The sequence below is a fragment of the Anolis carolinensis genome, unplaced genomic scaffold (assembly GCF_035594765.1).
Source record: "Anolis carolinensis isolate JA03-04 unplaced genomic scaffold, rAnoCar3.1.pri scaffold_10, whole genome shotgun sequence".
Classification (NCBI taxonomy): Eukaryota; Metazoa; Chordata; class Lepidosauria; order Squamata; family Dactyloidae; genus Anolis; species Anolis carolinensis.
Window position 1 is genome coordinate 11,084,558 of NW_026943821.1, and position 25,667 is coordinate 11,110,224.

Genomic DNA, 25,667 nt, shown 5'->3' on the forward strand with positions numbered 1-25,667 from the left:
CAGAAATCCTTTTTGGCCTTGAACTCCCAGAAATCCTAACAGCTGGTAAACTGGCTGGGATTTCTGGGAGTTGTAGGCCAAAAACATCTGGAGATCCCAGATTGAGAACCACAGGCCTAGACCTTAAAACTATATCATGTTGGGTACATCTCATCCCATACTATCCCTAAAACCACAACACAATAAAGACTTGTTCTTAGACAAATTCAGGGAGGAGAATGTAATCCATGGATGACCATGACAACCATGTATTAAGACCTTCATTACAAAAACTTTTGTTTTCCTCAAGTTTTAATACAGGGGCAGCCAAAACTAGCTCATGTCTGATATCTGATTTAATCCAATGGACATAGTCAGAAGCCCATAACAGACATTTAAGTATTGGACCACCAAGTTTGTGGCTCAGAAATGTAACACCTGCTCATTGATTAAACAATTTAGCTTATATACATGACCAAAGTGTGGCCCTCCAGATGTTGTGTTGGGACTATAATTCCCAGTAGCCCCAAGCCAATGGTGAGCAACAGTCCATAAAAGCCCATGAATTGTTAAGCAACATCAATGGCCTACTGGGATAGAAGCTAAAGCAAGCATGGGCAAACTTTGGCCCTCCGGGTGTTTTGGACTTCAACTCCCAGAATTCCTAACAGCCTACCGGCTGTTAGGAATTCTGGAAGTTGAAGTCCAAAACACCCGGAGGGCCAAAGTTTGCCCATGCCTGAGCTAAAGCATTTCAAGGCATTCAAGAGGTAATACGCATATGCTTTTCTCCCACACATACCACCTCTCTTTCCCCTATTTGCTCCATTATCACCAGGTGTAATGCATGGCCATCAAGGTGTCCTGGCACCTGGTCACAGAAACTTCTAGTTGTATCTGTGGCCACATAAAAGATCCCTCCCTCTTCTCTTTCACTCTTATTTTTCCTCCTTCAAGAGGGTGAGTACCTGCTCTGCTGTGCTCTTTACTTCTCACTTTCCTTTAGAAAACATGTTTTCCTTTGGTGTAAGCAAAAAATGTAGATGTTTTCAGTGCATGTACCTATGCAACCAATTAAGTTGAATACTACCTATTTGTTGAAGTAAGGGAACCTTTGAGACTCAATACTTTCCCCTTTAAAAACAGGATTCATGTCTTGAAAATGTATCCCTAATCCTCCAAATTTGGATTACAAGCTCCAGTTTGAACTTCCCAGTGTTTTCTGTGAAACCACTTTGTTGCTACTAATCCATCCAGCCTGTAAATGTTCACTCCCTTTCTGCTTTAACAAGAAGCAATGAAGGAACAATGGCACCTGTTCATCCCAACCTGCTTCTCAACATGGGAGAAGATCAGTGGGAGTTGTTATAAAACTTGTGTTTGGAATACTGAAATGTACTTAATAGGGACCTTACAAATTTCCTAAACATGGGCCTTGATGAAAAGAACTGCTTTTGGGTTGCTGCGAATTCTCCGGGCTGTATGGCCATGTGCCAGAAGCATTCTTCCTGACATTTTGTCTGCATCTATGGCAGGAATCCTCAGAGGTTGTGAGGTCTGTTGGAAACTAGGCAAGTGGGGTTATATATCCATGTAAGGTCCAGAGTGGGAGAAAGAACCCTTGTCTGTTTGCGGCAAGTGTGGATGTTGCTATTGGCCACCTTTATTAGCATTGAAAAGCCTTTCAGCTTCAAGGTCTGGCTACTTCCTCCCTGGGGTGTTGCTGGGATATTATGCCAATATTTATCTGGTTTTTGAAGGCATTGAATGTGTGCCATTGTTTGTTGGAATTCTCCCTGAGTCCCTTCAGGGAGATAGGGCAGAATAGAAATAAAGTTTATTATTATTATTTATTTCTGCTAGGAGAAATCCTTTGTTGGGAGGTGTTAGCTGGCCCCAATTGATTCATGTCTGGAATTCCTCTGTCTTCAGAGTGTTGTTTTTTATATACTGTCCTGATTTTAGAGTTTTTAAATACTGGTAGCCAGATTGTGTTCATTTTCATTATTTCCTCCTTTCTGTTGAAATTGTCCACATGCAGGTGGATTTCAATGGCTTCTCTGTGTAGTCCGATTCTGTGTACCTAGTGATTCTGGCCATGAAAACCTCTGACAAAACATAGAACTGCTTTGGCTTTCATGGTCAACACTGAATATTTTAAGGAGCCTTTGAGAAATGAATGTTATGAGTTCGAAGTTGCCACACCTGTTGCAAACTGTTGTTCAAGGAAGGCCATAAGGATTGCTTGATTTTGCCACCTGGGGCATTGCAGTGTAGAGAATGCATTAAAAAAACTGGCCAGTCAAACACTTGCAAGAGACTCAAATACCATATTGCCAGCTAAATGAAACTTCTCTTAAGATGCAAAGAGTTGTGTTGATGGATCACACCTAAAAGACAGCTGTGAAGGAATGCAGCACACAAATATTGGAAAAAGTTTTTTTATTGTCAAATCCTTATTAAAAATAGTTTGAAAATCCAGTCACTAAAACAGGCATCAACAAAGAATGTTACACATACATCAGCTGAAATATTGCACAAAATCATCTTCCTTGTATGTTGACAATCAGAGCAGGTCTTTGAGGGATTTGGGGACAAAGTGCAAATCATCATAGTGAATGGAAGACCGCTGAAGGTTTTGACCCATAATCTGCCAAGTGGACTCATTAGCCTGAGCATTAGCCTCAGCTACCTTCTTAGCCCAATGCAAGGAATACTTTAGCTGTAAGAAGAATTGTATGACCTACAAGAGGCACTTGAATATTTAACAGAAAAAGCCACAGGTGGGAGGAAAACCCAATAGCACAAGTGTGGGAATGGGCCAGGAACATCTTGCCCCACCCACAAATTGACCAGGAGCCCTTTACCCTCCCTTTAACATTATTGTGGAATGTGTGGGCACAATCATTAGTAAGTAGCAACTCATATGATAATAATACTATCTGTGGAGTGCTTTATGATGGGGGCAGTCATAAATATCAAGGCAAGGCTTGGAGTACCAAAAGATGGTGGAGCTTAAAGTGCAACACGTAAGGCTAAGTAATTTGGACCCCTCTAAGAATGCTTGGGTTCTGTGCTTCAATGACAAGGAATATATTGCACCCTGAGCAAAGAAGTCAATTTGATCAAAGGGATTGTATTGAGCTTATTCCGCATTGATGAGGAGCTCCACAAAGTGATCAAGATCAGCTATGCCACTCACTTCCTGGTCAGAAAGGGGCTTGCCTTCATGCAGGGGGCTTGCCTTTACCTCTTCGCTGGGCTCTCCTCCATTTGCCACTGAGGACGTAACACTCTCAAACTCAGACATCTCGATGTCACTGAAAAGATCATCCTGGACCTGAAAGTTCCCAAAGAAGGTGTCGCAGTGCAACTCCGGCCAGGGGTCCTGGATGCTGGTGGCCTCCTCCTCTTCCTCCAGGTTGGAAGCCAAAGCTTGAGGAGCATTTCTGGGAAGGTCTCCTGCATTCTGTGACTTGGAGTTGGCCACAGTGAGTTCAGGGCCCATGCCACCATCTTGCAGGTGATGCTCTCCAACAGGAGACACCAGATCCATCCCATTTGGGAGTGTGGGGTCGTGGGCTGATTCTCCTTGGCCCCAACTTGGGAACTGGGTGGTGATGTTGTTCTTAAGGTGAAGGTAGGTGTTTTTCAGGAGGACATGAACCCGCATGTCCTCGCAACGACTCTTTTGCAAGTCAGACATCTTGGAGAGAGACAGCTTCATGTAGCGGACACGGCGTCGCATCACCCTCCTTGCCAATCTGCCGGTCTGATGAGAGATCTTGCGCTTGCCACTCCGAGACATGCTTCTCTGGAGGGAGAAGACAGAGAACAGATAAGGATGGGTGGGAATGCAAAAGCCAGAGTATGTATATCAAATTGGACTTAAGTTATTATTATTGCTATTATTATTTATATCCCTTTTTTTTCTTAAAAGAGACTCAAAGATTTTCCATTTGTCAGCTACTTTATGAATCTATTGGATAGAAAGAGAGGCTACCATAATTCATAATCTCTCCCTTTCCCATCCCTACACAAAGAGGCAGAGAGAGATGGCTTGCTGGAAGAATCCCTCCTAGCCCAGGAAGATCAAAACTATCTCATGGAAAGAGAGTCATGGAGAGTTATTCCCAGATTCCCCAAGAAGTAAGTTTCAAAACCTAGAAACAGTCACAGAGGCCCCTTCCACACTGCCATATAAAATCCAGAATATCTGCTTTGAACTGGTTTATATGGCAGTCTAGACTCATATAATCCAGGTCAGATAATATGCACTATCTGTTTTGATAATCAGGATTATATGGCAGAGTAGAAAGGGCCTGAGAAGGCTTTGTCTCCCCCCCCCTCCCCCGCCACAAACCCTATGATCAAAACTACAAACCAGGACACAGTCCCAAAGAACTGAAGGGGAAGATTCTTGTAAGGGGCATTTCTGGGAAGGTCTCCTGCATCCGGAGACTTGGAGTTGGCTACAGTGTCCCATGCCACGATCGTGCAGGTGATGCTCTAATAATAATAATAATAATAATAATAATAATAATAATAATAATAATAATAATAAAAATCTTGGAGAATATACTTCTGGAACATGGCCATACAGCTCGGAAAGCTCACAGCAACCCAGTGATTCTGGTCATGAAAGCCTTTGACAACATTGTTGGGGTGAAGTTTGAAGGTGGCAAAAGCAGGGCATTGAGGAATTCTGTCCTACCCTATTTTTTCCCACTACCTTAATGTCTAGGACATGCTGAAATAATAAAACTCCAGTACTCTGGTTTGAACTAACTGTTGGATTTAAATGTCACCAATTCAGGGCTATATCCAAGGTGCATGGTGGTTAGGAGTTCAAGGCTCCCCCTGAAAAATTTCAGGCTTTTTTTTAACTGGTTTACTCATGGATTTTAACTGGTTAACCAAATCCCCATGAGTGTGACAATAATAATAATAATAATTATTATTATTATTATTTTATTTTTGTACCCCGTCTCCATCTCCCCGAAGGGACTCAGGCTGCTTACGTGGGGCCAAGCCCTGGTAATGCAATAAACACATTAAAATACATCAAAATAAAAGTACAAATTATATACACTGAAGTTTATCTGTCTTGAGTGTCCACTGAAGTTTATCAATGGAGCCTAATTTCTAAATTATTATGAATTATGGAACTACTACTATTCATGATTCGCTAAAAGAAATTTCACCTCCCCCTCCCCCGATTTTTTTTTAAATTTTTTTTGCTATGGCCCTGGTCACTATTCTCTTAAATAATGTGCATCTATACTAAAGAAGGAAGGATCCTTACCTTTTCAAACTTGGGTGTGGAGCTGGAAATACGATGGCAGCAACCCCCGCAAAAAGTTTCTCTTCCCGGTTATAGCTGAAAGATAGAGATGGAGAAGAGCTGCTTATCCAAAGAGACTGGCTGTTGAGGTTTCTGGCTCTGGATTGTTGTGATGAGGACAAGCAGGAGAGGAGGAGAGACTCCAATAAGTGTCCGACTCACTGGGAGAAAAAGCGGGGTATAAATTAAATAAATCAAACCCACCCGAATAATTATCCTCTCTCCAGGTTTGCAGGAGGAAGAAGGCGACTTACCTTTCGGAAGGGCTGTGGGGTTTGTCGGGAATTTCCTCCAACCAAGATGCGGTTTGAACCTGAGCCTGGGATGCCCTGCTTTTATTCCCAATGCAATGAGGAGGGGGCGCGTGGGGTTCTTGGCGGCCATTGGTGGGTTTTCTAATAGGCTCTGATTGGCTGCTTTCTTCCCAAGCTAAGTTCAGGTTGGGGAGCCTCTAGGACTCTCACCATTCTGGATTTCTGCTCTTGGGTTGCATCTACACCCGGCATGGGCAAACTTTGGCCCTCCAGGTGTTTTGGACGACAACTCCCACAATTCCTAACAGCCGGTAGGCTGTTAGGAATTGTGGGAGTTGAAGTCCAAAACACCTGGAGGGCCAAAGTTTGCCCATGCCTGATACACTGTAAAATAAATGCAGTCTGGACACAACTTCAACTGCTTTCACTCCATGCTATGAAATCCTGGGAGTTGTAGTTTGATGAGGCCCCATCAGACAGAAAGCTGCTATTATTATTATTATTATTATTATTATTATTATTATTATTATTATTATATTTATTTATACACCGCTTTATCTCTCCTGCAGGAGGCTCAAAGCGGCGTAACATAAAAGCATCAGTGTACAATTTAAAAGGTTTTTAGGAAACTGTAAATCCCAGGTTTTCAAAAGCAGTGACGAAACTGCTTTTATTCTACAGTGTAGGTGCACCTTAAGATAAGCAACATTTTCCAGGTTTTCTAGACAGAGACTGAGTGCCTCTAATGAAGTTTGGCATTCTCTATCAAAGTTAGGGAATCATGGGAGCTGCAGTTTACTGTGGCCCCAGCAGAGAAGGCTCAGGACTTTGCAAAACTATAACTCCCATTACAAAATTTGCATACTTTTTCCCTGTTCCTTGTTTGAAAGTGTTATTTCCTGTTATTTATTATGCAGTACTTACTTTGAAAGTACAGTAGAGTCTCACTTATCCAAGCCTCGCTTATCCAAGCCTCTGGATAATCCAAGCCATTTTTGTAGTCAATGTTTTCAATATATCGTGATATTTTGGTGCTAAATTCGTAAATACAGTAATTACAACATAACAGTACTGCGTATTGAACTGCTTTTTCTGTCAAATTTGTTGTATAACATGAAGTTTTGGTGCTTAATTTGTAAAATCATAACCTAACTTGATGTTTAATAGGCTTTTCCTCAATCCCTCCTTATTATCCAAGATATTCGCTTATCCAAGCTTCTGCCGGCCCGTTTAGCTTGGATAAGTGAGACTCTACTGTAGTTGTTATTCTCCAGAAACAGTTTTTGTGGCTGCCACAAATTATGGGCCCTTCTGCACAGAAAATCCCACAATGTCTGCTTTGATATTGTTTTCTGAGTCCATACTCAGATAATGTGGGATTTTCTGCCTTGATATTCTGGGATATAGGGCTGTGTGGAAGGGCCCTATGTTGAATTGCTGAGTTGTGGGATTTTTTTTGGGCTGTATGGCCATGTTCCGGAAGCATTCTCTTCTGACATTTCGCCCACATCTAAGACATGCATCTTCAGCGGTTGTGAGGTCTGTTGGAAACTAGGCAAGTGGGGTTTATATATCTTTGGAATGTCCACAGTGTGAGAAAGAACTCTTGTCTGCTTGAGGCAAGTATGAATGTTGCCATTAACCACCTTAATTAGCATTGAACAGCCTTCCAGCTTAAAAGCCTGTCTGATTCCTGCTTGGGGTAATCCTTTGTTGAGAAATGTTAGCTGGCCCGATTGATTCTTGTCTGGTATTCCCCTGTTTGTTGTTCTTTATTTACTGCCCAGATGTTAGAGTTTTTTTTAAATACTGGAAACCAGATATTATTCATTTTCATGGTTTCTTCCTTTCTGTTGGAATTGCCAACTTGCTTCTTGTGGATTTCAATGGCTTCTCTGTGTAGTTTGACATGGTGGTTATGGGAGTGGTCCAGCATTTCTGTATTCTCAAATAATATACTGTGTCCAGGTTGGTTGATCAAGGGCTCTGCTATGACTGACTTCTATGGTTGAGTTAGTCTGCAGCAGCTTTCATGTTCCTTGATGAAGGATTTTTCCCAGGCAGGAAGCAGTCATGCCTTGAAGCTGCAAGGTTATTAAATGCTAATCAAGGTGGTTAATGGCAACATTCACACTGGCCTCCAACAGACAAAGAGTTCTTTCTCCCACCCTGGACATCATTCCACAGGTACATATATATAAACCTCACTTGTCTAATTTTCAACAAACCTCACAACCTTTGAGGATGCCTGCCATAGATGTGGGCAAAATGTCAGGAGAGAATGCTTCTGGAACGTGGTCATTCACCTCAACTCTTTAACTTCTCCGGTACTTTTGAGGCTACTATACCTTGCTTGCAAAATCCAAGGTAACAAAAAAAAAGCCTCTTGGTAGAAGAACTGTTTGGGCTTTAATTCTGGGGCATCTCGACCTGGGTTCTTCCTAATATATAGGAAGATAGGGGATTTGTGGCCTCTATACTCACAGGAACACACCAGCAAGTAAGAGTCCAAAAGTGGCAGACTAAAACCCGGAACCTCAATTGGTGGCGGAGACTGGATGAGAAACTCCCTCCTGGGCACACAAAAGACTGGGTGACTTGGAAGGCGCTGAACAGACTGAGCTCCAGCACTATGAGGTGCAGAACCAATCTTAAGAAATTGGGCTTCAAAGTGGAGTCCACGACATGTGAGTGTAGAGAAGTGCAAACCACAGACCACTTACTACAATGCTATCTGAGCCCTGCTACATGCACAATGGAGGACCTTCTCACTGTGACACCAGACACTCCAAGTGGCCAAGTTTTTAACTTTGTGAATTTTAAAAATACATTACAACTGTATTCTCAATTTGCTTCTGACACGATAGATAATACTAATTAGCAATATTTGGGCTTTCTGCATTGTTTACCCAATAATGTTGATGTGCAGATTAATAGTGCTATGTTGCTTTCAAAGATAATAGGAATTATGTTTTCTACCCAATTAGATCTCAGTGGCAATATCAGACTCTGACAAATGAAATAGGTCAAAATATACTTTTTTTATTCAATCAACGACTTATCAGGATGTATGCTTTCAAGTTACACAGACTTTCTCAGCAGTGAAGATGGAACAAGATCTCTTGGCCGCTAAACAGAAAAAAAGGTAGCCGGTTAACATGAATGAAAATATATCTTGCAGTTTCCAGTCCAAAACAAACTTGAGCACTTTGCCCTGGTGGGTAAACTTTAAAAATGCAATTGTTATTTGCTTTCCAGCTAAGGAATGTCTCACAATGTCGCTTTTTTGATTGGCGAGTCTTGAGGTGCATCTGGACCTGTAGTGTTAGTGCAGTTTGACACCACTTTAACTTCTATAGCATCCTGGGAGTTATAGTTGACATAGTCCTTTTCAGAGAAAATTGGTGCCTCATCAAACAATAAATCCCAGTATTCCATAACATAAGTGACATCAAACTGCATTATTTCTACAGTGTAGATGTACCCTCGGGCATTTTGTGGTTACTGTTCTGCCTTTTTAGGACTGCGTAAGTCTAAAAACTACATTTGTGCATGACAAAGCAATGCCTTATTTGTTGAAGGCTTTCATGGCTGGAATCACTGCGTTGCTATGAGTTTTTCGGGCCACATTCCAGCAGCATTCTCTCCTAACATTTCACCTGCATCTGTGGCTGGCATCTTCAGAAAGAACACCTCCCAAACAGAGAACACCTCCCAAACAGAGGATGCCTCCAGGCAACAAAGGCCGGGCTACCTCTATGCAGATACCCTCACTGATTGACTTTGCAAACTCCATGGTTACTCAAATGCTAATTTAAGCTTGCTAATTGCAACATTCATACCTGCTTCAACAGATAAGGATTCTTTCTCCCACTCTGGACATTCCACAGGTATATACCAACAGAACCTCTGAAGATGCCCGCCACAGATGCAGGCGAAATGTTAGGAGAGAATGCTGCTGGAACATGGCCATACAGCCCGAAAAACTCACAGCAACCCAATGTCTTGTTTACTCAGGCCTCAAACTCAGAACATATAACACGTCTAATTTTTCCTTGACAGTAAGCTATAGCTCAACATCACCGCACAAAGCACGCGCGGGGCAGAAGTGTGACATATGAGGTCCCATTCCCCCTTCTACCCTTAATTCAGAAAGATGTTGGCATGCATTGGTGGCCACGTGATTTCCTGACACTTGTAGGGTACATCTCCCCTTCCAGGGTTCACACAGGAGAAAGGCACTGGAGAGCACAAAAGGCAGAGAGACAGTATCAAGGGAGAGGACAGCAAAGCGATTGAGTTTCCCTTTGTCAACAGGAGCCGGGGGAGCCTTCAGCCTCCATCCTGGAAGAGGGAAGAAGGAGAAAAAGGGCAGGACAGGAGGCATCACTCCTTGGGGTAATGCCGGGAGAGGTAGACGTTCTTCCCATCATACTCCGAAGTGGTGAGGCACTTGAGGAAGAAGTGCCCGAGGTCGTGTTTGGAGATGACTCTGGATCCACCTGAAGTGTCTACTGTCACTGTATAGTCCCCGGTGAGCGGCTGGTCACCTGGAATGGAAGGAGAGCTCAGATTAGATGCTCAGGAGGGGTTTCTTCACCAATACCTCACCCAGTCAAACCCTTTGGACCACATTCTTTTTAATATTTTTTTTTCATTTAAAAGCGAATATACACACACAACAAAAAAACAAATTCAACCCTCTCACAATATCTCACCTCACAATGCATCCCCATTGGTAGGAATACACACATATTTATTTATTTATTACATTTATATCCCACTCTTTTTACCCCGAAGGGGACTCAGAGTGGCTTACAAATCAAATGTACATACAATATATTATTAGCATAGCACAATATAGAATCATAGAATAGTAGAGTTGGAAGAGACCTCATGGGCCATCTAGTCCAACCCCCCGCTAAGAAGAAGGAAATCGCATTCAAAGCACCCCCGACAGATGGCCATCCAGCCTCTGCTTAAAAGCTTCCAAAGAAGGAGCCTCCACCACAGCCTGGGGCAGAGAGTTCCACTGCTGAACAGCTCTCAAAGTGAGGAAGTTCTTCCTGATGTTCAGGTGGAATCTCCTATCCTGAAGTTTGAAGCCATTGTTCCGTGTCCTAGTCTGCAGGGCAGCGGAAAAGAAGCTTGCTCCCTCCTCCCTATGACTTCCCCTCACATATTTGTACATGGCTATCATGTCTCCTCTCAGCCTTCTCTTCTGCAGGCTAAACATGCCCAGCTCTTTAAGCCGCTCCTCATAGGGCTTGTTCTCCAGACCCTTAATCATTTTAGTCGCCCTCCTCTGGACGCTTTCCAGCTTGTCAACATCTCCCTTCAACTGCGGTGCCCAGAATTGGACACAGTATTCCAGGTGTGGTCTGACCAAGGCAGAATAGAGGGGGAGCATGACTTCCCTGGATCTAGATGCTATTCCCCTATTGATGCAGGCCAAAATTCCATTGGCTTTTTTAGCTGCCGCATCACTTTGTTGGCTCATGTTTAACTTGTTGTCCACGAGGACTCCAAGGTCTTTTTCACACATACTGCTGTCAAGCCAGGCGTCCCCCATTCTATATCTTTGCATTCCATTTTTTCTGCCGAAGTGAAGTATCTTGCATTTGTCCCTGTTGAACTTCATTTTCTTAGTTTCGGCCCATCTCTCTAGTCTGTCAAGATCATTTTGAATTCTGCTCCTGTCTTCTGGAGTGTTAGCTATCCCTCCCAGTTGGTGTCGTCTGCAAACTTGATGATCGTGCCTTCTAACCCTTCGTCTAAGTCGTTAATAAAGATGTTGAACAGAACCGGGCCCAGGACGGAGCCCTGCGGCACTAAATTACTATATTGCACTATATCATTATATGGTAATATTAGTAATATTACATTTAATATATAATATATAATTAATATTATATTGTAATATTATTATTAGTATTAATATTGTATTACATTATAATATTATTATCAATATTATAAGTATATACAATATATTATATATTTATAAATTATTGTATATTATATGTGTGTGTGTATAAAATTAGCATAGCATGTTGCTATGGCACAGGAGACAAGATGGAACTATTTTCCTGGCTCTCAGGTTGATATGATGTCTTCCTTCCCCCCCTCCCCCCTCGTTCCTCACTCTGGTCCTAGAGTGGCAGTTATTCCTTGGTGGGAGGGGCTCCCAACTGATGGAACAGGAGACAGGTTGGTATGATGTCACACACACATTCAAAACACAACTGATTTTTCCTCTCCTCCAGCAAAGGCAACTATCAAAATATTACACTATGTAACACAATTTGGGGAAAAAAACTAAATCAGTTCCTGGTTTGAAAGTGTTATGTCCTGTTTAATTGTGCAACACTTACTTTGAAAGTAGTAGTTCTACTCCAAAAACTTCATTTTTTTGTGGTTGCTGAAGAGGCAAAGGTAATGATTTTCCTGACATTAAGCCTAGTCATGTCCAACTTTGGAGGTTGGTGCTCATCTCCATTTCTAAGCCAAAGAGCCAGTGTTCTAGGTCATGTGGCTAGCATGACTGCATAGAGCGCTGTTACCTTCCCGCCGGAGCGGTATCTATTGATCTACTCATATTTGCATGTTTTTGAATTGCTAGGTTGGCAGAAGCTGGGGCCAACAGTGGGAACTCACCGCCCGGATTCGAACCGCTGACCTTTTGGTCGCTTAACCCACTTCTTCTTAGGTGATCCCTTGTAGTTCGAGGATGATGGTCCTCCATTTCTGTGCGTAGTTTTTTTTAATGTGTGGGGGTCGGTGCATGGCCGGTCAACACACAGTCTTCACAGATTGAGGTCCCAGCAGTGGTGCGATTAACACAAGGAGAGTGGCTTCTCAGTCTGTTGCAGCCTCCTTCCGCCTTCACAGCTGTTGTAACATGTACCATGTTATCCTTCGCCTGCTCCGCTATTGAGGTATTTGGGTCTTCGGATTGTTCTTGGTCTGGAGTGCGTGACTCCAGTGGTTGTGCCCTCAGGTTCATTGGAACATGCAAGCCCCCTCACCACGTCAAGGTGACAATCTATCGAGGGGGCTCCTGCTATCAATATAATATTGTATTGTATTTTCTCCTCCTCCTTAGCTGTTCTCTCTGCCCTCAGATAATATTACTACCAGAAATTTAAACATTTTGTCAAAAGTTCAGTTCTTGCAATTTGAAAGTTACCATGGCAAGAAGAGGACACAAAACTGTGGTCACGGAGGGTTATGCCCCACCTAAATCACACATAACTTTGACTTCCCAGCTCTGGAAATGTTTCTTCCCTGCCATTTTAATGAAGAAAGTACACTGCATATTTAGCAGAGTTCCACTGTGATCAGAATCCGCTCTTAATTTAGCTCTGAACAGCGTGGGTGGGTGGCTTGCATTGTTCAAATACCACGTGAAGCCCTATGCCAAACATGAATGGAAAAGCAAGCCAAAACATGCAGCAACAAGAATCTATTTGCATAGAGGCTTCCCTTACATAAATATATAGAGTCTAAATAAACAGAGCTACCACCATGCCCTAACACAAGTCATTGCTCACATTGGTAGCCCAGTTGTAACAAATCCCCAATGCCAGGATGGGCACCGGTCATGAACTCATACCTGCAATGTGGGGCGGCATGACGTAGACGCAGTCCAGCCCCGACTCTTTCAGGATCTGCTGCATCCGGATGTGGTCTTCCGTCACTGGCCGCAGCTTGGCAGGGACCTTGTCCAAATCCCACATGAGGAAGGCTACATGGGGGCAAAGACAGACACAGAATGGGACGTGGATCCAGTTTACAAGTATTGCTGACATTTAAAAGGGAAAGTTGAGTGGGACATGAGAGTCATATTTAACTGAAAAGATATCACATTACAGAGAGGACAGGCCTTCTTTTGCTCTAGAAACCAGGACATAGAACAATGGCTTCAAATTGCAGGAAAAATAGATTCACATACACATTAGGAAGAACTCCTGATCGTAAGAGCTGTTTGGCATTGGGATACGTTGTCTCTGAGCCTAGGTAAAGTTTCCCCGGACGGTAAGTCCAGTCATGTCCGACACTGGGGGTTGGTGTTCATCTCCATTTCTAAGCTGAAGAGCCGGCATTGTCCGTAGACACCTCCAAGGTCATGTGGCCAGCATGACTGCATGGAGCGCCGTTACCTTCCCACCTATTGATCTACTCACATTTGCATGTTTTCGAACTGCTAGGTTGGCAGAAGCTGGAGCTAACAGCAGGCACTCACTCCACTCCCCGGATTCGAACCTGCGAACTTTCCGTCTGCAAGTTCAACAGTTCAGTGCTTTAACACACTGCGCCACCGCGGGCTCATTCCTCTGAGCCTAATGAGGTGTCAAATGAGAGGATGGATGGCCATCTGTTGGGAGGGCTTTGCTTGTATGCTCCTGCATGCTTTGGACTAAATGGCCCTTGGGGTCTCTTCCAACTCTTATGAAAACTAGGTGCATGACCTACAGAAATTATATGGCACATACCATGAGATGCTGCAAGAGGCTGAGTTCACACTAAATTGCCTTCTACATAGTCAAATCCTATGGATCGTCCAATAAACAAAACCTGGGTTCAGACAGATATCTTTCTGGCAAGGTTTTACAACATTTACACAAATATTTACATGAACTCTTGGAAGGCCCTCATTACAAAGCTGCATATGTCAAAGTGGACTTGAATCTCAAATAGTATCAACAGCCCCAGAATGTGGTCTAAATGCAGTTTATATAGCATGGTTAAGTAAAAAGATTTTTTCTTGAACTGCAGTAATGAAATGTTTCCCTATCTAAAAAAAAACAGAAAGCAAGACATTTTAGTTTTCCATGACCAGGGATGTGTATTAATATAGATGCATTCAAATAGGCATCTATTATATAATGCACCAGAAGCTGACGGATGTAGTCAGGCAATCAAACCAAGGACTTTGAAATATAATGCGACACATTCATGGAGTGATGATATCAACAACTCCCAGCTAAATGAAACCTCCATGTCCAGGGGCAATCTACCTCTCAATAGCAGTTGCTAAGGATCAAGCAACAAGGGGAACTGAATGATATCAGTAACTCCCAGCTGTGGCAGATGAATGAAGCCTCCATGTCCAGAGGCAATCTGCCTCTCAATAGAAGTTGCAAAGGACTGAACAATGGAAACCCATTAAGTGACCTTGGGCAAGGCTTCACACTTTTTCAGGCAAAAAGGAAAACAATGGCCCAAATCAGAAACAAAATCTGATTCAATCATGCAAAAGAAATCCTATGATAGCAATGCAAAACAAGGTGTAATGATAAAAGAAGAGCGAGGAACCAGAGGTATGACTTGGGAACTAATACAGTTTTATTACATGTTTTAATAGGTATCTTTTATAGAAATACATTTTTAATATGTGTATTTGTGGTATTTTTACGTTTATGTATTTTAATTTTTCTGTAACCTGTCTCGAGTGGGTAAGAAATAAAATTGTTATTATTATTAATGGTTTTTAACTGGGAATTTTTTATACAGTTTATATTTAATCTGGTTTTAATGTTTATATGTTTGTATATCTTTGCTACTGATTTATTTATGTTATGTTGAGTCTCCTTTGGGAGAAATAAAGCGTAGTATCAATAATAACAATAATAATAATATACTAATGCCACTAGCTGTGTTTCTTCAGCTTGACATTCCCAATGGAGAAAAAAAAATGGGGGAAGAATGGATTTGAGTTACTTGCTCATAGAAGGATGCTAATTTGGGTGATTATAACCCATGGGTTTTACTATGGTTTATTATTAAAAATCCTGGAATTTGTAGTTTGGTGAGGCCTCAGCATTCTTTGACATTGCCAAATGACAACACCCATTATTCCATAACATGAAGCCATGGCAAGTGCTATCAAACTGCATTAATTCCACACTCTAGATCGGGCATGGGCAAATTTCAGCCCTCCAGGTGCTTTGGACTTCAACTCCCACAATTCCTAACACTAGTGTAGATGCACCCAGGGCATGTGCAGTCATGGCCAGGTCTGACATGCCAAGGGAATGACACAGTTGGTGTCAAACCATGAGACCTATCCATCTATGTTTGCCACAGAGCCATCCCCCACTATCCATCCCATACGTGCCCATCCCTACCTGACAGACACACCACCACTTTGCGGATGCCATGGGATTTCATGGCGGTCACGATGTTCCGGGTGCCTTCAGACATCATAGTGGTGGGACCTGTTGGGTGGGAGATGGAAGAAGGAAAATCATGAGAAGAGTTGGTTGGGAACTGAGGACTGCCTAACAAAGAGGAGAGGGAAGGGTGCAGCATCACATACTGAGGTCATTCCGGGTGCCGAGGATCACAATCACACCATCCTGGCCTTTGACAGTCCGGTTTACATCTGACAGGTTCAGGACATCACCGACTACCACCTGTGCCGGCTGGAGCTCTGGGGGCAGTCTAATGGGGTCCCGCACCAGCACTGTCACTTGGTAACCTGAAACAAAAGAGAGGGGTATGCTAATGCTTTTATGCTAAGCCGTTTTGAGTATATTATTATTATTATTATTATTACGATTATTATTATTATTATATAATTATTATAAACAGAGTTGTGAGGTAGGTTATGTCCAGGAGGCAGGGTCTTTATTCTTGTGTGTGTTTTAAGTCATTTCTGTCTTTTTTTAAAATAAGTAATTTTTATTCAAAAAGGAAAAACCGTAAACAGAACAGCAATGACGAAATGAGCAAGCAAATTCTTAGGCTCTAAGAGGCTAAAAACGACAAAACTGCATGCTATTTATTGCTATACAATTATAATTACTTGTTTCTTTGATTCTGAGACATGCTTTCCCCTCATATAAATATTTCTAAAAAGGGGGTGCGTATTAGAATCAAGGTTGCACATTTATATCTATCTATATAGATATAGTGGTACTGAAGCTGAACTTGCAGACCAAAAGGTCGCAGGTTCGAATCTGGGGAGTAGACTGAGCACCTGCTGTTAGCCCCAGCTTCTGCCAACCTAGCAGTTTGAAAACATGCAAATGTGAGTAGATCAATAGGTACCACTCCAGCAGGAAGGTAACGGCACTCCATGCAGTCATGCCGGCCACATGACCTTGGAGGTGTCTATGGAAAACGCCAGCTCTTCAGCTTAGAAATGGAGATGAGCACCAACCCCCAGAGTCAGACATGACTGGACTTAATGCCAGGGGAAAACCTTTACCTACCTAACATACAGTTTACAAATGTCTCCATCATGGTTGTGATGAGCTGATAAACAGATCCCAAACTTTCTTGAAGCTGATCAAAGATTTCTGACTTAAGGTGACCTTATGGCAAAAAATATTTGGATTTACTATGGTGATGATTCTGGGCTTTTCCACACAGCCATATGACTTAGAATATCAAGGGAGAAACCCCACAATATCTGCTTTGAACTGGGTTATCTGAGTCCACACGGCTATATATTCCAGTTCAAAGCTGAAAATCTGGGATTTTATTCAGCTGTGTGGAAGGGAACTCTGTGGCAAGCCTATCCTGGGGTTTTCTCAACATGATTTGTTCAGAAGGGGGTTTTCTTTGGTTTCTTCAGAGGCTGAGAGAGTGTCACTTGTCCAGGGTTACCAAGCGGGTTTGTATGGCTGAGTGGAGCAATCATTTTTCTTCACAGTACCATGTGTTTTTGTGATTTTGAAAAAAAACATACATGCAAGTATCCAAAACCCATAATGACCTGCCTACCTACCAATGTTGAGACCCACCACCTTACAAATTATTATTGGCTGCTTCCTAGAAGTCTTGCCTTGCCATCAAGTTCTGGAGATTGCAGGACAAGGAAGGGAAACAGGCAAGAGGGACATAAAAAACGAATAATGGAATGGACATTGTCCAGGGAGTCCCTTTGACCAAGAGAAATGCTGGAGCTCAGCCAAGTCCAAAGGTCTGACTGGGTGGGGAAAGCCTTTCATTTGTTCTTCAGCGAGAGATCTCAAGCTCAAAATTAACCCGAAAGTAGAAGAGATCTTTCCCCTGCCGGCCCAATGTTCCTAATTTTATTCTCACTATCACTTTCTCATCCATTGCCCCCCCCCCCCCCCCGAGTTTTAAAAATAAGGGAATGAGTTGCAGAACTCCCATGCAATCATTTTGTTGCCTCTTGTCAACTTTTTCAAACCTCTGTTAAGCTTTTCTATCTGTTTCGGCTAGCAGGAACCCTGGTGAAAGTGAAAAAACTGTGAATATCTCAAAACTTAATGCTTAGTATCTCATTTAAGGTAAAGGTTTCCCCTTGACACCTCCTAGGGCATGTGGCCAGCATCACTGCATGGACCGCTGTTACCTTCGTGCCGAAGCGGCACCTATTGATCTACTCACAGTTGCATGTTTTTGAACTGCTAGGTTGGCAGAAGCTGGGGCTAACAACAGGAGCTCACCCTGTCCGCATATTTGAACCGCCAATATTTTGGTCAGCAAGTTCAGCAGCCCAGCAGTTTAACCTGCTGTGCCAACGCAGCCCCATTTACCACACAAAAGGTACAATACATATATTTTATGCATTAATGACTTGCTAAACCTTTTGTTAGTTTTTGTTCCATTTTCTAGTGGATGCCCATTATTTGCGATTTCTCGCAGTTGGCTGCAAAATCCCCCCCCCCCCAAATTCCCATTGAATTATTGATGGCAAACCCAATAGAGGCATTCATTAATTAATAGGGTGTTGTCTAAAGTATCATTATCATGATAATGAATTATCATGTTGGTTTTGCTGTGGGCTATTTGGGCTGTATGACCATGTTCCAGTAGAATTCCCTCCTAATGATTCGCCAGCATCTGTGGCTGGCATCTTCAGAGGTTCTATTGGAGGTGAGGCAAGTGGAGTGTATATATACCTGTGGAATGTCCAAGGTGGGAGAAAGAACCCTTGTCTGTTTAAAGCAAATGTGAATGTTGCAATCAGCAATCCTGAATTAGCATCTGAGTAGCCACGAAGTTTGCAAAGTCAACCAGTGAGGGGATCTGCATAGAGTGGTGGTTCTCAACCTGTGGGTCCCCAGGTGTTTTGACCTACAATTCCCAGAAACCCCAGCTAGTATACCAGCTGTTAGGATTTCTGGGAGTTGAAGGCCAAAACATCTGGGGACCCACAGGTTGAGAACCACTGGCATAGAGGTAGCCTGACCTTTGTTGCCTGGTAGCATCATCTGTTTAGGAGGTATTAACTGGCCCTTGATTGCTTGTTGTCTGGAGTTTTCCTGTTTCTGAGTGGTGTTCATTATTTACTGGCCAGGCTACTTCTATGCAGATACCCTCACTGATTGACTTTGCAAACTTCATGGCTACTCAAATGCTAATTCAAGTTTTCTAATTGTAACATTCACACTTGATTTAAACAGACAAGGGTTCTTTCTCCCACCCTGGACATTCCACAGGTTTATGTACACTCCACTAGCTTCACTACTATCACAATCTCTGAAGATGCCATCTATAGATGCAGGTGAAACTTCAGGCGATAATGCTGCTGTAACATGGCCATACAGCCCGAACAACTCACAGCAAGCTAGTGATTCCGGCCATGAAAGCCTTCAACAATAAAGTGATCACATTATTGTTTAAAGGGAGTAGATTAATAAGGGATAACAACCATCAGGTAGATAGTAGCAGGTAAGTTATTTGGATTTTTTTACTGGTTGTTTAGCAGTGTTATTATTTTGGAAGGTTTATATGTCTAAAATGCATGTTTGGGTGTTTTATTTAGTTTCTTTCTTGAAATAAAGTTATTATTTATATTAATAATGGCAAACTCGCAAATAATCAAATCCCCGACAGTTAAGCCTGCGAAAGTGGAGGTGCGGCTATCCTTTAGGCAGTGGCACAGCCAATTTTTGAAAAATCGTTTTCACCATCTCTTTTGTTTTTATAGGGTTCCTCCCTTCATGCTTTCAACCTTCAGTTGCCCTGGTGCAGCTGCAGAGACTGTGGGGCTACTGCAGGTCAAAAGAATTAAGCAAGGAACACTACGAAATTAGGCACTCATTGGGCTGATTCAATAAGAACATAATTAGCAATGACCCAGCAGATCACAAGAGAGAAAGCGAAATCATTTGGGGAGTAAATCTAGATGGGGATGGCATGGCCATTCTAGATACTGGGTTGTGGTGAGTTTCTGGGTTGTATGGCCAAGAGTGATCCTCTCGCCTCTGCAGGAGTCTACCATATACCATGCAGTTGTGGACAAGCCTACATAGAGACTGCCAAACGCAGCATTGCCCAAACAAGAATGAAATAACATGAAAGGACTGCAGACTAACTCAACCAGAGAAGTCAGTCATAGCAGAGCAATTGATGAACCAAACTGGACACAGCACATTATTTGAGAACACAGACAGGCTGGACCACTCTGATCATGTCAGACTACACAGAGAAGCCATTGAAATTCACAAGAAGCAGATGGGTTATTTCAACTATTACAACAGAAAGGAGGAAACCATGGAAATAATCAAAAAATTGTCTACCAGTATTAAAAAAACCCCTCTAAAATCAGGACAGTAAATAAAGAACAACACTCAGAAAACAGGGGAATTCCAGACAGGAAACAATCAGGGCCAGCTAACACCTTCCAATAAAGAATTCGACCAGCAGGAAGCAGCCAGGCTTTGAAGCTTCTGGAACATGGTCATACAGCCCGGAAAACTCACAGCAACCCAGTGATTCCGGCCATGAAACCCTTCAACAACACATATAGATCTGTGTCAGTCTTCCCTGGCATTTTCCCTCTCTTTATGTGTGCTGAATAAGGAGCCCCAATGGCGAAGTGTGTTAAAGCACTGAGCTGCTGAACTTGCAGACTGAAAGGTCCCAGGTTCGAACCCCGGGAGCGGCGTGAGCGGCCGCTGTTAGCTCCAGCTTCTGCCAACCTAGCAGTTCGAAAACATGCCAATGTGAGTAGATCAATAGGTACCGCTCCGGCGGGAAGGTAACATGCAGTCATGCCAGCCACATGACCTTGGAGGTGTCTACGGATAACGCCAGCTCTTCGGCTTAGAAATGGAGATGAGCACCAACCCCCAGAGTCAGACATGACTGGACTTAACGTCAGGGGAAACCTTTACCTTTTACTATATTGTGCTGATATTTTACAGCACCATGACCACTGTTTCCAAGTAGCCCCTTTCGATGCTGTTTGGAATCCCTGGTTGGTTAGCCTTAAATCTCCCCCGGGCGGCTTCCATGACTAATTGTTCCAAAGGACAAATCTTAATTGTCTTCCACAAGTTTGGAAAGAAGCCCAGACCCAAGTCCTATGATCTGCTGCTGCTGCCACCAGAAAAGGCATTTAAATAAAGGCGTCAGGCCTTCTTCTCCTGAGAGAGGAGCTTCCCCAAAAAGATTGGCCACAGAATATGGCAAGAGTAGTTCAGTCACAGCAAACTGAGAAAGGAAGAAAAGCAAGGCCAAAAGACTGGGAGAGCAAGGAGGGGTATTTTCTCAGACCAAAGATACAGCTCGCCAAACGTTGGTGCCCCAAGGAAACAAGTTGGCATTCACCGGCTGCCATGGATGCAAACAATGGCACAACCACAGCAAAAAACACGCCACACCCAGGAGGCTCTTGCTGAATAATGTTGCTATGCTAAAGGTTTTCCCTTTTAGTTCGATGGAGTGCAAAGATGTGGTCATGAATTGTATGTATTTGGGATTTTTTAAATGCCGCTTCATGCTTCTAGAGCAGGTCTGGGCAAACTTGAGCTCTCCTGGTGTTTTACTCCCACCATTCCTAACAGCCTCAGGCCCCTTCCTTTTACCCCTCAGCCGCTTAAGCAGCCGAGGGGTAAAAGGAAAGGGCCTGAGGCTGTTAGGAATGGTGGGAGTTGAAGTCCAAAACACCAGGAGAGCTCAAGTTTACCCATGCCTGCTCTAGAGTCTCCAAACTAACCTTTTATGTCCCCACAAAATCATGCATTTCTCCTCCTAGAAACCTCAGAAATAATACCCAACCATAATCATTCTCACTGTCTTAGCTTTTAGGCCTGATTCTGGGATTTATTTGGGACGCCAATTCAGAAAATTGCATTGCACAGGCTGCATCAAACTGTTTTTTTAAATATGGTTACCATGGTTTCTTACAGGCAAGCAGATGGCAACTGGTAGATGGCATGTGTTGTGTATCCCCAAAACTTGCGTGGATAGAGGGAAAATGGCATCATTTTTGGAATAAGCAGGCCAAACATGCTCAGAAAGTGGATTATTGTTGGGTTTTTATTTCATGCTATGCGCCAAGGTCTTAGACCTGGTTGCAGATCTGATCAAGCTGCAACCAGAAGGAATCCTGCTTCCTTAGTGTGCTCTTGGTATGGATCTGCCCAGGATTGTCCTCACCTACACAGTCATTTTGGGGCTTGGCTTGCCAGTTCCCTATCACCAGAGCCCACCTGTTGCTCCAAACTCCTGATAGAAGCTCCCTTCGCTTCCTTATCTCTGTTGCTCAAGTAGACAGCCGGTTCCCACCTCTTCAGAGGGGGCGGGTTTGACAAATGTCCCCTCCAAACGCTGGGTTGTGGCCACACTGCAGACTCATGGCAGTTTGGCACCAACAAAGCCTTTAGCTCTGTAGTCAGTTATGGAACCAGTGCTCTACGACAGAAAAAACACAGCACACAAACTACAAGTCCTAGATGTTTATAGCCTTGAGCCTCTAAAGTGGGGCCAAAGTGACAATTTGGCAGTCCTTGTCAGCTTCAGTTCTTCCAATGACGCAGTGCTTGGACCTACCTTGCAGGGCTGTCTGTGGTACAGTGATGGTACAGTGCAAGGAAAGGATAATAATGACCCTTTCTAAGGCTGGATCAACACTGCCATATAATTCAGTTTGAACTGCATTATACGTTCAGTGTGGACTTGAGCCCCGTCCACACCTGAATAAAATCCTACATTTTCTGCTTTGAACTGCAGTGTGGCAGTGTGGATTCAGAAAACCCATTCAAAGCAGATATTGTGGGATTTTCTGCCTTGATATTCTGGGTTATATGGCTGTGTTATAAGGCCCCTTCTAGACTGCCATATAAAATCCAGAGTATCTGCTTTGAACTGGGTTATATCACAGTGTAGACTCATATAGTCCACATAATCTGCATTATCTGGTTTGATAATCTGGATTATATGGTAATATGGAAAGGGCCTAAAGGTGTCGGACTCATTTTCACCAAGGGCCACATCTGTTTTAGGGTTGCCTTCAAAGGGCCGTTGAATCCATGGACAGAGAATCCGTGGATACTGAGGGACAATTTATCTTCTTTTTTTTACATAACAGTTGTTTAGTTTAGTTTGGATCCCCAGATGTTATTGAATGACAAATCCCATCACTTTTGATGATCTGCCATGTGGAACTGGGGATAATGAGAACTGCAACCCAACTGCACATGTGGCTCTGAGGTTGAGGAATGGTTAGAGGCTATTTTAACGTCAGGCATCCTATCCGTTATTATTATTTCTATCCATCAATTGCATTTAAATTCAGACCTCACTCTCCTGACTAAACAGAACAAGATGTATTGTCAAAGGTTTTCATGGCTGGAATCACTGGGTTGCTGTGAGTTTTTGGACTGTGTGGCCATGCTCCAGAAGCATTCTCTCCTGACGTTTTGCCCACATCTATGGCAGGAATCCTCAGAGATTGTGTGGTCTGTTAGAAGCTAATCAAGTGGGGTTTATATATCCATGGAATAATGTCCAGGGTGGGAGAAAGAACTCTTATCTGCTTGAGACAAGTTTTAATGTAGCAATTGATCACCTTGATTAGCATTGAATGGCCTTGCAGCTTCAAAGCCTGGCTGTTCCTGCCTGGGGGAATCCTTTGTTGGGAAGTGTTTGCTGGCCCTAATTGTTTCATGTCTGGAATTCCCCTGTCTTCTTAGTGTTGTTTATTATTTACTGTGTTTAATACTGCCAACAAAGGGTTCCCAACAAAGGATTTCCCCAGGCACGAAGCAACCAGGCTTTGAAGCTGCAAGGCCATTCAATACTAGTCAAGGTGGCCAATTGCAACATCCACACTTGCCTCCAACAGACAAGAGTTCTTTCTCCCACCCTGAACATTATTCCACAGATATATAAACTCCACTTGCCTAGTTTCCAACAAACCTCACAACATTTGCAGATGCCTGCCATAGATGTGGGCGAAACGGCAGGAGGGAATGCTTCTGGAACATGGCCAGACAGCCCGGAAAACTCACAGCAACCCGATGACCCTTTGCTGTAGCCCAAAATAATTGGGCAAGTGGCCATTGAGAGACCAGGTTTAGGCAAAGCGAAGGGAGGAAGGCTTCCCTATGGATGTAGCCCCTCTCCCCCAAGCCGGGTCCGCGGCCAGCCTCTCGCCCACCCGGGGAACCCTTGCCTGCTCACCGGCCTCGATGGCTTGCGCCAAGGTAGCCAAGCCGGTCATGCCGGTGGCGCCGAAGATGGCGATCTTCTTGCAGGCTGCAGCCATGTCCAGGCGGTGGCTGCTCGGCTCCTTCCCAGCCCCGGAGCCAAGCCTTCCGGGAGGCAGGACGGGCGAGGAGAGGGGGCGGCGCTCGCCTTTCCCAGGAGGAGGAGCAGCAAGAAGAGGCTTGGCTTGGCTTCCCCGCCCCGATCGGGTTCCACGGAGGCGGCCACAATCGGGAGCGCCCTCCCTTAAACTAACCCCCGACGGGTCTTCTTCCTTGGAGGCTCCCAAACCGAGAAACGGTCAGCCAGCCCAGTGGTCGCTCAAAGCCAACCGGACAGCGCCCTCTTGCGATCAACACGGGAAAGGCAGTCTCAGTCAACCTAGGAATTGTGTGTGTGGCCATATTCACTACACAATCCTGCCCAACGTGACTTCTTTGGAAAGCCTCAGGGCCCTATATCCCAGGATCTGATCCTAGATTTCCTGCGTTAAACTGGATTATATGAGTCCACACTGCCAGATAATTTATACAGTAGAGTCTCGCTTATCCAACGTAAACGGGCCGGCAGAACGTTGGATAAGCAAATATGTTGGATAATAAGGAAAGATTAAGGAAATGCCTATAAAACATTAAATTAGGTTATGATTTTACAAATTAAGCACCAAAACATTTGACAGAAAAAGTAGTTCAATACACAGTAATGCTATGTAGTAATTACTGTTGAAGTGGGAATGATTGTATATAGAGTTGTTTAAATGTAATTGAGTTATAGTGTTGCAATGTGAGCTGGAGATTGCATCATGCTGTCTGCTGTCCATTATGCGAGTGTGTAAAGAGTTAACTGTGTATTGCATCAGACAGCAGAGGTGGTTATAAATAGCTTGCTGTGTTATCTGTTCTTCCCTCTGCCCTCTGCTCTCTGCCTATTTGCACTCTGTATGTATATGTCATCTTGAGAGTTTTCCGTTTGTCAGTAAATCTTTTGTAGAAAGCCAAACAGGCTTCAGCCTATTTATTGGTGCCAGTGATTCTTCGTTGATCTTCCGCTGCATGTGTGTTTATCCAAACCGCGCGCTCTGACAATTACTGTATTTACGAATTTAGCACCAAAATATCACAACGTATTGAAAACATTGACTCCAAAAATGTGTTGGATAATCCAGAACGTTGGGTAAGCGAGTGTTGGATAAGTGAGACTCTACTGTATATATATAAATGTAATGTGCATAATTAAAACCAGAGTATGTAACTTGATCCTAGCCAATGGTTTGTTGACCGAAATAAAGGCTACTGACTGACTGACTGACTGATAATTAAAACTGAGTTAACAACAAAACCACTGGGCCAAATTGCGCCAAATTTGGCCACAATACTAATCATTTTCCAAGGAGTGACCATCAAAGAAACAAACAAAGAAACAAACAAAGAAACAAACAAAGAAACAAACAAAGAAAGAAAACAGAGATAAGGCCAGAAAAATCCCATTGTTACCCAACTTGAATACCAATGAATACTCTTGCAGCTTCAAAGCCTGGCCGCTTCATATCTAGAGGACTCCATTGTTGGCCAACTTGAATACTATTGAATAGCCTTGCAGCTTCAAAGCCTGACTGCTCCATACCTAGGGGACTGCTTTGTTGGCCAATTTGAATACCATTAAATAGCTTTGCAGCT

At 43.3% G+C, this 25,667-nt stretch overlaps 2 protein-coding genes across 3 annotated transcripts; both read right to left on the reverse strand.

Moving 5' to 3' along the window:
* Positions 1 to 2,406: 2,406 nt before the first annotated feature.
* Positions 2,407 to 8,473, reverse strand: LOC103279312 (uncharacterized). 2 transcript variants are annotated; one of them, XM_008113810.3, is made up of 3 exons: positions 5,578 to 8,473; positions 5,285 to 5,484; positions 2,407 to 3,793 (listed from the first exon to the last, which is right to left on the reverse strand). In XM_008113810.3, the coding sequence occupies exon 3, from the start codon at positions 3,785 to 3,787 to the stop codon at positions 3,125 to 3,127; it is 663 nt and encodes a 220-aa protein (XP_008112017.1). In that variant the 5' UTR covers positions 3,788 to 3,793; positions 5,285 to 5,484; positions 5,578 to 8,473; the 3' UTR covers positions 2,407 to 3,124. The 2 variants fall into 2 exon arrangements, with proteins under 2 accessions (XP_008112017.1, XP_062818304.1); XM_062962234.1 differs by having other exon boundaries at positions 5,285 to 8,473.
* Positions 8,474 to 8,599: 126 nt separating this feature from the next.
* blvrb (biliverdin reductase B) lies at positions 8,600 to 24,291 on the reverse strand. Its single transcript, XM_003222879.4, has 5 exons — positions 23,968 to 24,291; positions 15,896 to 16,057; positions 15,705 to 15,794; positions 13,190 to 13,321; positions 8,600 to 10,127 (listed from the first exon to the last, which is right to left on the reverse strand). Exons 1-5 carry the CDS (start codon positions 24,050 to 24,052, stop codon positions 9,964 to 9,966), a joined length of 633 nt encoding a protein of 210 aa, XP_003222927.1. The 5' UTR covers positions 24,053 to 24,291; the 3' UTR covers positions 8,600 to 9,963.
* Positions 24,292 to 25,667: the final 1,376 nt, after the last annotated feature.